The sequence below is a fragment of the Antechinus flavipes genome, chromosome 4, assembly GCF_016432865.1.
Source record: "Antechinus flavipes isolate AdamAnt ecotype Samford, QLD, Australia chromosome 4, AdamAnt_v2, whole genome shotgun sequence".
NCBI lineage: Eukaryota > Metazoa > Chordata > Mammalia > Dasyuromorphia > Dasyuridae > Antechinus > Antechinus flavipes.
This window is the reverse complement of record NC_067401.1, coordinates 27,227,506-27,241,324: the sequence shown is the minus strand read 5'-3', so window position 1 is coordinate 27,241,324 and position 13,819 is coordinate 27,227,506. Positions and strand designations below refer to the sequence as shown.

Genomic DNA, 13,819 nt, shown 5'->3' with positions numbered 1-13,819 from the left:
TGGCCACCTGTGCTATCTGAAAGGAGAAAAGCCTCGGGAGAGCTGGAATCCAGCTCCCGTCCCTGGGCAGCTCATCTTTGAAAATCTGCTTCACTTCTTGTAAAATGGGGAGAGGAGTTAGAAGGCTCAGGTGAAATGATCGCATGTAAAATGCTTTGCAAACCTTAAAGGGTCCCATAAGTGCCAGATATGATTACTATGTGGCTGGATATCTGAGAGACCATCTCGCCCGTGCCTCTCATCTGATGGATGAGTAAACTGAGGCCCCGAGCAGAGAGATGGCTCTCCCGGGGTTACCCGGGTGGTTGAATCCTGATTCGAAGCCGGATCTCGGGACTCCATTCCCCTAGTCTGCCTCAGAGCACACACACAGCGGGCCTTTAAGCAAGGACGTCTCCTCTCGGGCCAGTTCTAGTCATCTTTCCTAGCAGCTGCAAAAAATCCCCCTTGCCTTCTCTGGGAGCTGGTGGCTCTGCTCCTCAGTCCAAGTCCCCCAGCGCCTTCCAGCTGCCAGCAAGCCAGCGAGTTCTGGAGGTGCTGGGCGGCCCCCTCTGCTGGGGAGCCCGGGGCCGGGGGGCGTGGCGGTGCGCGCGGGTCCTCCGGGGCCCCGGGCCCGCCGCCCGGTCCGGGTGCACCTGCCTCTGTGGCCTGGCCCGTGAGTGCGTGAGCGCGAGCGCATCCCCTGCATCCCTCATTCCTCCGCTCCCTCCATCCTGCTTGGTTGCTACCCAGTGACGCCGGCAGGGCCCACCCCCTGCCTGTCAGCCCTTGGTCTCGCACTTCTCCACGGGCTGAGCCCAGTGCGGCGCGCTCGCTGCCCGCTCCTTGCAGGCTCCGGACCGTCTGGGGGCGCGGAACGCGGCGGCGGCGGCAGAGGCGGGCGCGATGCGCACGGTGGCCGCGGAGGCGGAGGCGGCGGCGGCGGCGGCGGGGGCTCCGGAGGAGGGCGCCAGCGCGGCTCCCGGCTCTCGGTGAAGCGCGCCCCGCTTCCCCGGCTCACTGCACCCCGCTGCCGGCGCCCTTTCGAGAGCTTCGTGCCCTGGCCCGGCTCGTTCTCCGAGGGGCTCCGGGGGGGCCAGAGCTGCCTGCATGACACTCCGGCGGGGAGAAAAGACCACCATCAGCATCCAGGAGCATATGGCCATTGACGTGTGCCCGGGTCCCATCAAGCCCATCAAACAGATCTCCGACTACTTCCCCCGCTTCCCCCGGGGGCTCCCGACGGCAGTCAGCCGGACCGGCTCCCTGCAGGCCGACGGCAGCCAAGCCTCGGTCAGCCCCTCCGACCCGCCCAGGGACGACGACGAGGATGTGGACCAGCTGTTCGGTGCCTACGGCCCCAGCCCCAGCCGCCAGCGGCAGCCCCCGGCCCAGCCCCAGCCCCAGCCCTCGGCGGGCGGCAGCGGCGGCGCCTGCAAGCCCGACGAAGACCTGGACGGGGAGGGCTACGACTCGGATGACTGCAGTAAGTTCCCCCAAGTATTGGACTTTTCTTCCCTGCTTTCTCCCATCCCCCGCCCCCGCCAGCACACACACACACACACACACACACAAATGCACAAATATACACATATACAAAAACGCACACATACACAAACGCACACATACATCCAAAAACGCACAAACACACCCATACACAAACGCACAAATACACAAACGCAGAAATACACAAACACAAATCACTCTCCCCCGCTCCCCACCCTACATACAAGAGCCCTTCTCCCCTGCCAGACAGCACACAAAACGCTCACACCTCCAGGGCTCTCCCCTTTCTCCCCATAACTCACACTACACACTCTCCCCGGCTCCCCACCCCCACCCCCACCCCCTTGAACGCTGTCCTCTTGCTATCCACATCACACAGAACAGACACTCCCCCCTGGTTCCTTACAACATACACACACAACATTCAACGCACAACAAAGGGAAAGCCCTCTGCCCAGCCCCTCCCCACATACAACAGTACGCTCTCCCTTCCTCTTCTCACAAACACACACATTTCCCCTTTGCTCACAGCCACACAACCAGACTCTCTTCCTTTACCCCCAACACACACACACACACACACACACACACACACACACACACTCACTCACTCACTCGCTCTCCCTTTGCTTCTCACCATACACAGCCAGACACTCTCCCTTTGCCTCCCCAATACCTAACCTCCCAAACCCCCCCTTCCCTTTGTTCCCCTCCCTCCCCTCCGTGTGACTGGGGCTGAGCCGGCAGGCCCCCTTCCCTATTTCTTCCCCTTCCTGCCTCCTGGGCGCAGGGACCCGGGGGCTGGAAGTTCAGGAGGCGTCCCCGAGGGCCGGCTCCAGCTTCCCGATTATCCCGGCCCCTTCCCCACGCTGCCGGGCCCCAGCCTCCAGTCCCAGGATGTCGGGCACGGAGCAGACTGGCCATTTCTCCCCCTGGCAGGGCGATGCTGCTATCCAGGGAGACACCAGTTGCTGAACACACCCGGCCCGGCTGCCCTAAGCGAGCAGAACATTGTCCCTCCCAGAGCCAGGGACTCGGGGAGGGGGAGGGGGAGAGAAAAGCCGAGGGAGCTGCGGAGGAGCGGGGAGAGGACCCTCGGCCACTCGGATTATTTTTCACTCGCGTAGCTGGCGGAGCCCGCCGGGGCAGGCAGCAGGAAACCTGGGCGTATTTGCCCTTTCAAAAAACCTTGTATGTCTCTCCTTCCCCCCCCCCTCCCCAATCCTTCTCTGGGGCCTCCCTTTCCCGGGAAAATGTCTGTGGGCTCGTTAGCCTACAGTCCCTGATGGCCCCTCCTCCTCCTTCCTCTCCACCCCACCCCCGTTCACCTGTTACGCCTTTGCTTCCAAAGGGTGGAGAGCTGCTCTTCTCCCTCCCCCCCCCCCTTCCATCTTGCACAGCGACCTCCTCCCCTCCTCCCCGCATCCCTTCTTAGAAAAGGCATCAACAGAGGCAGGGCTGGGCTGGGGGGCTCCCTCAGTGACCAGGACATTGGGCTGTGAATTAAGCCTCCTCATCGTCTCTGAGGTTAACAATGGAAAGTGGGGTGGGGGGAGGGAGGACATCGTCCTTCCCCACCCCAAGGGCCGATGGGGACAGTGGAGGCTTGCGCCCCTGGCAAAGTTGCTCCACATCCCAAGATCTGGACCTTTCTGGCTTGATTCGGTTTAGGGAGGGAGCTCTGGGGAAGCTGCCCCCCACCCTGGAAAAGTCTGCTTTTGTTATACTTGGCGGTGAGATCACTGACACCTGACCCTCAGGCTTGGAAGGAAGGGGAGGGAGGAGGGAGGAAATAAACACCCTCTTCTCCGAATTTGACAAGAATAGGACAGTCCAGGCCTGGAGGCAGAGGCCTGGCTGGTACTGGTAGTCCCTGGGGTCTCCAACTTCTGGAGGGAAGGCTGCTGCTCTGAATGGGAAGCAGTGCTTTCTGCTGGGGACTTGAAGTATTAGATTTAATGTCAAGATCTGGATTTCAAGACCTTGGATTCACGTCTCTTAACTCTTCTGATCCTTCCTCCTGGCTGGGTGACTTTGCATAGACTCACTAAGCCTTGACACACATTTTGTAAAACCATCCGTTGGCCGGAATGGTTTCCCAGGTTCCTTCTAGACCTACATCCTTCCCATGCAGTGCCTTTTCTAAAGAGAGTCATAGCAATCTGAGGACTGAAGGGAGCCTGGCCCAGAACAGACTGGGTGCTGTGATCCTATGGGATCAACCCATGGGATCAACCCATGTACAACCCAACAGTTGCCAGGATCATTTGTTTTGAAGGGTGAAAAGGAATCAGAAAGAAGGAGGATGGGGGAGCGAAATACTGAGAGTTAGAAAGGATCATAAAGCTCTTGTAACCCAACCCATCATTTGCTAGATCTCCCTTAGAAGGTAATGAATTTGCCTGGAAAATTTAGGAGGGATCCTTAAATCTGCACTTCCTAGACTTCCCTAAGCAAAAGTGGTCCTGGAAATGGCCAAATTTTTCTCGATAGTCTGTACGAGCTGGATGTTGGAACAAAGGATGAGAGTCTCCTCATCCCAATTCCTCAGACTTTACAGTTTAAAAGCATCTATCCGAAAGGCCATCGAGTCAAGTCCTCTCATATTACAGAGGTGGAAACGGAGACATCACAGACAGCAAATAGCAGAACTGATATTCAGACCCCAATCTAGAACTCCAATCTAGAATTCCAAAATCCAGAATTCTTTGCACTACTCCAGGATGCCTTTGTCAGATCTGAAAAAGTCCATCCTTAGTAATTTTAGATTCAGAAAGAGCATCCATACTTTGGGCAGCACTAGAGCAGCATTGGTCTCCTTGTCCTAGCTACCATTTAAGCTAGTGCTGTCAATACACTCAGGGAAGCCAGTCTGGGGCAAGTCCACTCTCACCCCACACTCCTTCTCCAGCCGGAATTTGGAGAGGAATTGCCTCTGGGAGTCCTAAGAATTCCCAGAATTCTGGTTCCTAAGAATTACCAGATTCAGATCAATTGCTACATCTTATATGAAGCATCTTCTGATGTTAACTCCCCCCCCCGCAAGTTGCTAGTGCCCTGCTCCCCAACCCTGGGAGTTGTGTTTACGTTGGATAATTTTTCCAAGTATTTGTTTAGATTCATGAAGTTTCCTTCCAAGAGAAAGTAAGCTTCTTGAAAGCAAGAATTATTTTTTTTCCCTTTTTCTTCCAGATCTTTGAACAGTACCTGGTATATAATAGACATTTCATAAATGCTTTATGATTGATCGATTAGTCCTGCAAAAACTAAGATGGCTACAGGAGATGGGGAAGTATTATGTTTCCCATTTCCAGTTCTATTCCGGCTTTGTGAGTCATGAAAGGACAGGGATGCTTAGATCAGGACTTCCTTCCCAGGAGCAGAGGCTATAACATTCTAGAGCGTGAGTTGAATGGTTAGAAGCTTAATTCTTTCCTGGAGTATTCAGGAAATCTCAAGTTTATTGGGGGTTTTTTTTAATGCTTGTTAAGTTCTAAGGGTGATACTATTTCCCCCAAACTCAATTCTCTTCTCAACTATACTGTTGCTCCTTCAGCAACACTTCCTCACTTATTTACAAGTAGCTTACACTGATAGGTACTAAGGGAGACAGTGTCAAGAAGGAAAAGGCTTAGAAGCATGAGTTGTAGCCTTGGTTTTGCTGTCATAACCTATGTATTCCAACATCTTCCTCACAGTTCATAATTACTCCAGGGGCAGTGGGATTTTGCTCCAGGGAATCATATGGCATAAGTTCCCTTTTCCCTAGGATCCATTCTCGTGTAGTCTACTGTCTCAGGAGTCCTCAAACTGCGGCCCGCAGGCCAGATGCGGCAGCTGAGTACGTTTATCCCTCTTACCCAGGGTTATGAAGTTTCTTTATTTAAAAGCCCACAAAACAAAGTTTTTGTTTTGACTATAGTCCGGCCCTCCAACAGTCTGAGGGACAGTGAACTGGCCCCTATTTAAAAAGTTTGAGGACCCCTAGAGCTTCAGCCTTCCTTTCCACCACCCCGGAACCCAGAAGGTGCTTCTCCTTGGCTAGACCAACTGCTGACCCAAGTGAAATGGACATTTCTGGTCCTAGCCCCTGGACATGCTTCTCAGCTATTTTGTCCCAAATGAAATAATTCCTAATTACAGCTCAGTTTCCTTATCTGTAAAAAGAGAGAATTCAGGCAGATGGACTCTGAAGCCTGCCCCACCTCTCACGATCTAAGACAGTCTCTGTCAAGGAAGGGACCTTGGAGGCCTCTGTCTAGTACATTTTGCAGAAAAGGAAGTCACAACCCAGGGTGGTTGAGTGATATGTCCAGAATCACGCAAATAGTAAGCACCATACCCAGCTCATAGCAGGAGCTTAATAAATGTTTATTGATCAAATAGCAGCATGGGGATTTGAATGGCAGTCTTTTCCTTCCAGAGATATCACAGATGCAAGAAATTCTCCTCATCAGAGAAGGGATTTGTGTCCTACATTGGGATAATACCTAAAATGTCCCGAGGCAGAATGTGCTAAAGCATAAGGCCTGCTGCACACAGTCAGTGCTCAATCAGTGCTCATTGATTTGATTGGGAGAGCAAATAAATAACAATTATAAACTTACCATGGAGTCACCATAGATCTCATGTGCCCCATCTACCCCCAGGCCAAATAAATAACAAGGGAAGGAATTTGTCACTGAGATAACTGAAATTCCACAATCTAGTGAACATTTATCGAGCACCTACTATATGCCAAACCCTGTGCTAGGCGCTAGGGTTATAGACAGGAAAGAAACATTTTCTGTCCTCAAGAAAAGGGAATATTGTGCTGGCCAGTCAGAAAGTCAGAAAGGCCAGTCAGTGTCTGAATCCCAGCCAAGAGACTTGTTAACTATGTGACCCTAGGTAGGTCATGGAACTCCTTTATATATCAGTTCCCTCACCTATAAAATAGGGATGATCACAATGTCTTGAATTTATGAGACTTAACAATGAAAGAATGGGGGGACCTAAATTTGAATCCCATCTCTGTCACTTCCTGTTGGTATGATCTTGCACCAGTCCTTTTCCTTCTCTAAGCCTCAGTTTCCCCCATTGTAAAATGGAGAGGGGATTTGGACTCAGTGGTCTCTAAGGTTCCTTCCAGCCCTAAATCTATCACCTAAAGTCATTTACCCTCTCTGGGTCTCAGTTTCCTCAGCTGTAAAAGGAAGCAGTTGGTTTAGCTGCCTTCTACGCTTTCTACCAATTCTAAATCTCACATTAAAAATGTTTTTAATCCTGATATAAAATGTCAGTTAGCTTTATTTTTGATAAGGAGCTTAGCTTCTGTTTAGGGTACAAAAGTGTTATGATATGTAGTTTTGGAAATACAAGTTCTAGATTGAGAGAGAGAGAGAGACCTATCACCTGGAATCAGGAAAGCCTTCCTGTAAGAGATGATGCTTTAAGCTCAATCTTGAAAAAAAATCATGTGACACAACAGGGAAGAGATGGGTTTGATAAGGCTACCTGCCCCAACCCACAGGATCATAATTATGTTCCAAGTGACCTGGAGAATGACAAAGTCAGTCCAAGAAAACCCAGCTCCTGTCCTGGTGATCCAAGCTGAGTGAAATGTCAGTTCCCACTGGACGTCCCATGCCCCGGCCTGGTCCTACCTCATCCACCCCAACAACCAATTTCTGGAGTCTAAGCTGGGATAATTCAGACCAGATGGCTCATGGCAGCTTTAGCCAGATTTATGCTATTTGCTGCCCTAATTATTGGATTATCTTTGTTCTGATAAAAGAAAATTAGGGCGTCTGCTCTCTCTGAGACACAGGGCAAAGAAGTGAGGTCTATTTACATTCTTTGGAGTTTTTTATTTGATTTTTCTCTTCTAATTCCTGTCCTCGGGAATAGTCATCTCAAGCCCAAGCACAAAACACAAAAACTGAATATAAATCAAAAAATCCAAAGTGATGGAGAGGAGAAAAACCACTGTTAAAACCGGTCCCCTTCAATTCCCCTCACTGCCATGCCTTCGACATCCCTCAGCCTCTGTATTCTCAGGCATCTGTAGTCATCTCTGGTTAGTCCCAGCATTCTTTCCTTGATGACATCATCATGTCACCCATATCTCTCACTTATTTAGATCTCTTGTTTCAATGAGATTGCTCTCTCCTCGCAGAAATAGGTGAGCTAAAGAGCTCGGCAGTTTCTTCTTTGGCTCCATTCACACCCTGGTCTTAAGCTTAGGGATAACAAAGGTTTGTGTCAAGTCCAGACATTATCCAGTTCTGGTTCGGGGGTGAAGGCTGGCTAATGTGGACATCGGCCCATGTCATCAGTGAGTCATACTGTTGGGCATATGGAACTCACTTAGAATTTCAGTGAAAAATGACAACTGCCCAAATCACTGGAAACTAGAGGATCAACACAGTCACAACCTCCCCGACTCACAATCCTCCTCCCACCCCCAAAAAGAGGCTCTTTTGCCAGATATTCCCTTAGCGCAGGGGAGGAGCTTTGGATGGAGATCCTGATTTTAATTTTCAGCTCTGAGACTGACTTGCTATCTAACTCTGAGCAAGTGACTTCCCCTCTTAGAGCTCAGTTTGCTCCTCTGCAAGATGAGTGGGTGGGACTAGCTGAGCTCCAAGTGGCCGCCTCACCCTTTGCGTTTCAATTATTTGTGAGGCTAAAAATTTTTCATGGAAATTCTAAACTAATTCCAAATGCAGGATGCTAAAATCCAAATCCTGGCTGATGTCAACATGGCTGGTTGTTTTTTTCCCTCTTAACCGGTCCAGGAGAACAATGAATCTTGCCAGTGGTACCTTTGTCCTCACTGAATGAGCACCTGCCTTCTGTAACGGCCTGCAATGATGGGTGATGGCACTCTAGCTTCCATTTTTCACCAAACTCCTCTTAGCTCATTTTTTAAAAGACTGAAACGTTTGTCAGACCTCGGTGTTGAGCAAGACCATATGGGTTGAGTTATTTTGAGACAAAGGGCACCGTTTCTGTTGCTGAGACCAGGCTAGTGCCATTCCCTTTTTAAATTCAATTCAACTTTTATTGTTGGGGTAAGGGAAAATTCTTGTCGCTCTGCCTCAACACAAGAGAGCAAATTATTAATGATCATTAATTTCACCTGTTATTTCTTTAGAGACTTTAGTTCCAGGAAACTGAGTGGGAAATCGGTTGGGGAATGATTGAAAATGATACAGGAATGTTATGGAATATTATTGTTCCATAAGAAACGATCAGGAGGATGATTTCAGAGAGGCCTGGAGAGATTTATATGAACTGAATGCTAAATAAACTGAGTAGAAACAGGAGAACATTGTATACAGCAACAGAAAGATTATACAATGGTTAATTCTTTTTTTATATATTTTTTACTGAGGCAATTGGGGTTGTGACTTGTCCAGAGTCACACAGCTAGGAAGTGTTAAGTGGCTGAGGCCAGATTTGGACTCAGGTCCTCCTGACTTCAGGGCTGGTGCTCCATCCATTGCACCCCCGATGTTTAATTCTGATGAATATGGCTCTTTTTTAACAATGAAGTGTATCAGGTCAATTCCAATAGACTTGTGATGGAGAGTGCCATCTGCATCCAGAGGGAGGAATATAGGGACTGAATGTGGATCACAACATAGTATTTTCTCCTAAGAAAGAAAAAGAGAGAGAGAAAGGAAGGAAGGAAGGAAGGAAGGAAGGAAGGAAGGAAGGAAGGAAGGAAGGAAGAAAGAAAGAAAGAAAGAAAGAAAGAAAGAAAGAAAGAAAGAAAGAAAGAAAGAAAGAAAAAGAAAGAAAGAAAGAAAGAAAGAAAGAAAGAAAGAAAGGAAGGAAGGAAGGAAGGAAGGGAGAAAGGAAGGGAGAAAGCAAGGAAAGAAAGAAAGAAAGAAAGAAAGAAAGAAAGAAAGAAAGAAAGAAAGAAAGAAAGAAAGGAAGGAAGGAAGGAAGGAAGGAAGGAAGGAAGGAAGGAAGGAAGGAAGGAAGGAAGGAAGGAAGGAAGGAAGGAAGGAAGGAAGGAAGAAGGAAAGGAAAGAAATTTCAGCAAATAAACCAACTTAAGTAAAAACATTTGTTACATCCTACTATGTGCTAGGAATTGAAATATAAAAAGAAATCAAGAAACATTCTCTGCCCTCAGGCAAATTACATTTATCGGGAAACACTTTTATGCAGATAAATAAATGCAATATAATTTGAAGAGTAAGTAAGCATTAGTAATTAGAGTGCGCTAAGGATTCTAAAAGATAGAGACCATAAGAGAGTGCATTCCATGTATGCAGTTAGAAGATGTTATGCCGAATTTGTGGAATAGGAAGAAGGTTAATATGAAGGGGAATAATGTGATATGTCTGGAAAGGTGGGCTGGAGGAAAATTGTAAAGGGCTTTAAACACCAAGCTGATTAGTTTGCATTTTAACCTAGATTCACTGCTAGTGAGCCATTGACAATTCTTGATCAGGGCTGTGATTTGGACAGATCTGATATTCCTGAGGCAGATTATTTTGGCAGCTGTGTGGAAAATGGATTCGAGAGACTTTGGCTTCTTTATCTATTATCTGGGAAGGGGCATCTACAAGATAAACATCACAAAGGTCACGTACTAAAACTGATGCCCTCGTGAAATAAGCATCTGTTGCTCCTTTACTCATGGGAGAATTCCTCAGGTCCTATTAACTCTTAGTTTAGACACATTTTTCATAATCATGAAAATCTGGTCTTCCCCAGTCTCTAGCAGATTAAAAGCAGCAAATTGGAAGTGGGGAAGAGTTACTGCAGGAGTCAGTCACACTAAGAATAGCAAGGAATAACTGCAGACACTAAGGAGGGGAGATGGAAAAGCTATTTTTAAAAAAAACAGACATGAGAATTCAAAAAACATAGTAACCCGGGGTCATTTTGTGTTGGGGCAATCAGCCCTGTGTGCCTCAATAGACACTGAGGGCATCACTCCATTACAAACCAGGACAATAATGTTCCTAGTTCTGGCTTTTTGTGTCCAGAAGCCCTAGTTTAAGAGAGAAAAGGTAGCTGCCATGCTTTTTAGCAGGATTTCCATCTGAAAAGATTAAGATTTGAAGGTAATATTTTGGGACAAACCTTAGCTTTTTGGAAAGTTTGCTTGTGTAAAAAGATTCCCTTAATCCCCGGCAATAAAGGAAGCATCTATTATTGGGAGATACCAGTTGTTGTTGCTGCTGAGTCTCACTCTCCATGACCCCATTTGCGGTTTTCTTGGCAAAGATACCGGAGTGGTTGGCCATTTCCTTCTCCAGCTCATTTTACAGATGGAGAAACTGAGGCAAACAGGGTTAAAAAATTGCCCAGGGTCACACAACTAGTAAGTGCCTGAGTCGAATTTGAATTCAGAGATGTGTTTTCCTGATTTACCTGGCAGTTCTATCCATTTCACCACCCAACTGCCCCTAAGGCATCAGTTAGGAAGGACTAAAAGAATTGCCTTGCTGCACTGGGGAGCCAAGTTAAAACTACGGTCAGGATTCAAACATAGTCAAGGAAACTCCAATGGATTTCCAGTCCACCACCTTACCCACTTAGCCACAATGAAGGATGAATAACAATAACCAGCTGAAACTGCATAAAATGAATTTATAATGTAGCCAGTTAGGACAGTTGTAGGCTATGTGCAGTGGCTTTTGCCTAGGAGGAGAGTCTAATGGTAGGAATCATTCAGGGATGAGATCTGATAAGAGAAAAATTGAGAGAGAACAAGAAGGCAAAGGATCCGAGTGCTGAAGGCAGGGTTAAGCTGAAATGGCTGAGAGATGAGAAAGTGACGTGAGAACAGAGACAATGGTCCTAGCAGAGAGGTGATGGCCTGAATTTGCAGAATGAGACCCGTGTTTGGACATGGTTGATGTAATCATTTGTCTTGGTTTACTGTGCATATTTTTTTCTTTTTTTTACTGTATATATTTCTTATAAAGATTATTTTTCTTTTTCCCCCAGTGGTGGGAAGAGAAAAATGCTTGTTTATTGAAAAAAAAATTTTAAAATAAAGTCTGTGGCCGCAGAACAGACTCGGGGCAGTAGGGACCTCCAGGTTCTTTGAAAATGACAAGAATTCTCTCTCTGTCTCTGTCTCTGTCTGTCTGTCTGTCTCTCTCTCCATATATATATAATTTTTATATATTTATATTTTATTTATTATATGTTATATAATATATATGTATATGTATGATATTATATATACTATATATAATTTAGTATATTTTTTGTTATGGTGTATATTATAATATTTATATATATATACATATTTTATATAATTTAGTATATTATGGTATATGTTATATATACACAGACTATATAAAATTTATATATGTATATATAATGTTTGTATATATACACATATGTATTTACATACATATATATGGAGATATATCTCATTAGATAAACATTTAAATATACACATAATGTATAATTTTGGTTCTTTTCTTCCATTTATTTCTTCTTCATCCTGTCTGTAGCCTGCTTTGAATAGATTTGTTCGTATGTTGTCTCTCTTATTAGATTGTAAACTCCTCGAGGACAGGAACTGTCCTTTGCCTTCTTTGTAGCCCCAACACTTAGCAAAATGCCTGGCGTGTAGTGGGCACTCCTGAATGTTGACTGGTAATGATTTCCAGAGTGGGAAGAACACTAGTAACAGGGAGGAACAGAAGAGGCCCCATATATGAGATGGGACTTGAACAGAGCTTTGAAGGAAGTTCAAATTTCTAATAAATAAATAAATAAGAGTGGCTACCATTAATGGGGAAAGAGACTTTCAAGTTATAAATATATGTGTGTTATTTTGTATTTTATATATGTACACATATAAATATATATTGTGTATATCGTTTTGTTTGATCCTCACAACAACCCTGAGAAATGGCTGCTACTTTTACTGCTGTTGTACAGAATACGAAACTGAGACTGAATAAGTTAAGTGACTTGTCCAGGATCCCATAGCTGGTATCTGAGGGAATACTGAAAGCAAGTCTTCCCAACTCCAATCCAGCACCTGAAGCAAAAGTAAAGAGGAAGGGCTTTTCCAGACAAGTTTTTGTAAAGGCCTCTGTGGAATGGGGGGGTGCGGTAGTGGCAAGCCGACCAGTCTAGCTAAGGGGAATGATGTACAACAATAAACCTGGAAGCTGGGTCGGAACCAGACTGTGGAAGCCAAAGAGGAATTTTATATTTTATTCTAGATAAACAATTAAGAACATCTGAAACTTTGTAAGAGAGGGACACGGCAACTCCTGTGCTTTAAGAATATTCACCGAACCATTGTTTAATCCTGAGCCAGTCATTTCACCTCTGCCTGCCTCATCTATAAAATGGAGACAAATATGTGTGTGTGTGTGTGTGTGTGTGTGTGTGTGTGTGTGTAGTTAAAAGCCCCTACCTCCCGGGGTTCTCGTGAGGAGAAAAATGAGATAGCATTTGGAATGTGTTTTGCAAAGCCCACAATGTGTCTAAATGCTGGCTATTATCGGGACAAAGTCTAGAGAGAGTCCAGTAATTGGACAGGAGGTGACGAGGGCTTAAACTAGGGAAATGACTCTTTGAGTGAAGAGAGGGAGCCAGATACAAGACCCACGAGGAATAGAATCCACAAAATGTCACAAGTGATTAGCTAGGAGGCCGAGGGAGAGGGAAGAGCTGAAGACCGTGTCTTTGGACATGACTTCGAAGGGCTCCAGTGTCTTGAACAGCACAGGGAAATTTGGAAGAAGGGAGAATTGGGGGGTAGTAAATCCTGCTCTGAACGTATCTAGGGAACATCCAGTTGGGAAAATCCAATAGGCGAGTGATGATCCATGACTAGTGTTCAAGAAAAATACTAGAGCTGGGAAAACCAAACTGGGAGTCCTAGGCATAGAGATGATAGTAGGACCCATGGAAGCTGATGAGCGAATTCATGAGAAAAATAAGAAGAGATCCAAGAACAGAGCCCTGGACCTGAGCTAAACCCACCCAGGGCAGAGGGGCCACCGATGATAATATAGCAAGAGAGAACAAGAAGCAACTGCCTGACCCGAAGTAGCAGATCTAGGAGAGCAGTGCCATGAAAACCCAGAGAGAAGACAGTCCAGAAGGAGAAAGTAGCCACCGGTGTCAGATGCTGCAGAGAAGTCAAGGAAGATGAAGTCTGAGCAGAAACCATCAGATATGAGACAAAGTAACTCTACCTGGGCACGATACCTAAAACAGAACACATGTCAGGGGCAATTCTATCAACACACTTTACCATATATTTCTTTGAATGGGCTTTGGAAATGGTAAGCACTCAATAAATGTCCATTGGGTTCAAATGAATAGATGCCATCTTTTGAGCCATGAG

At 46.4% G+C, this 13,819-nt stretch overlaps 1 protein-coding gene across 1 annotated transcript in view; it reads left to right on the top strand.

Moving 5' to 3' along the window:
* Positions 1-932: 932 nt before the first annotated feature.
* The window catches only part of DOC2B (double C2 domain beta), a 63,430-nt gene continuing 50,543 nt past the window's right edge, over positions 933-13,819 (top strand). Inside the window, exon 1 of the mRNA XM_051992202.1 lies at positions 933-1,465. Within this exon, the coding sequence (XP_051848162.1) occupies positions 1,090-1,465 (376 nt within the window). The 5' untranslated portion in view covers positions 933-1,089. The remainder of the gene's footprint in view (positions 1,466-13,819) is intronic.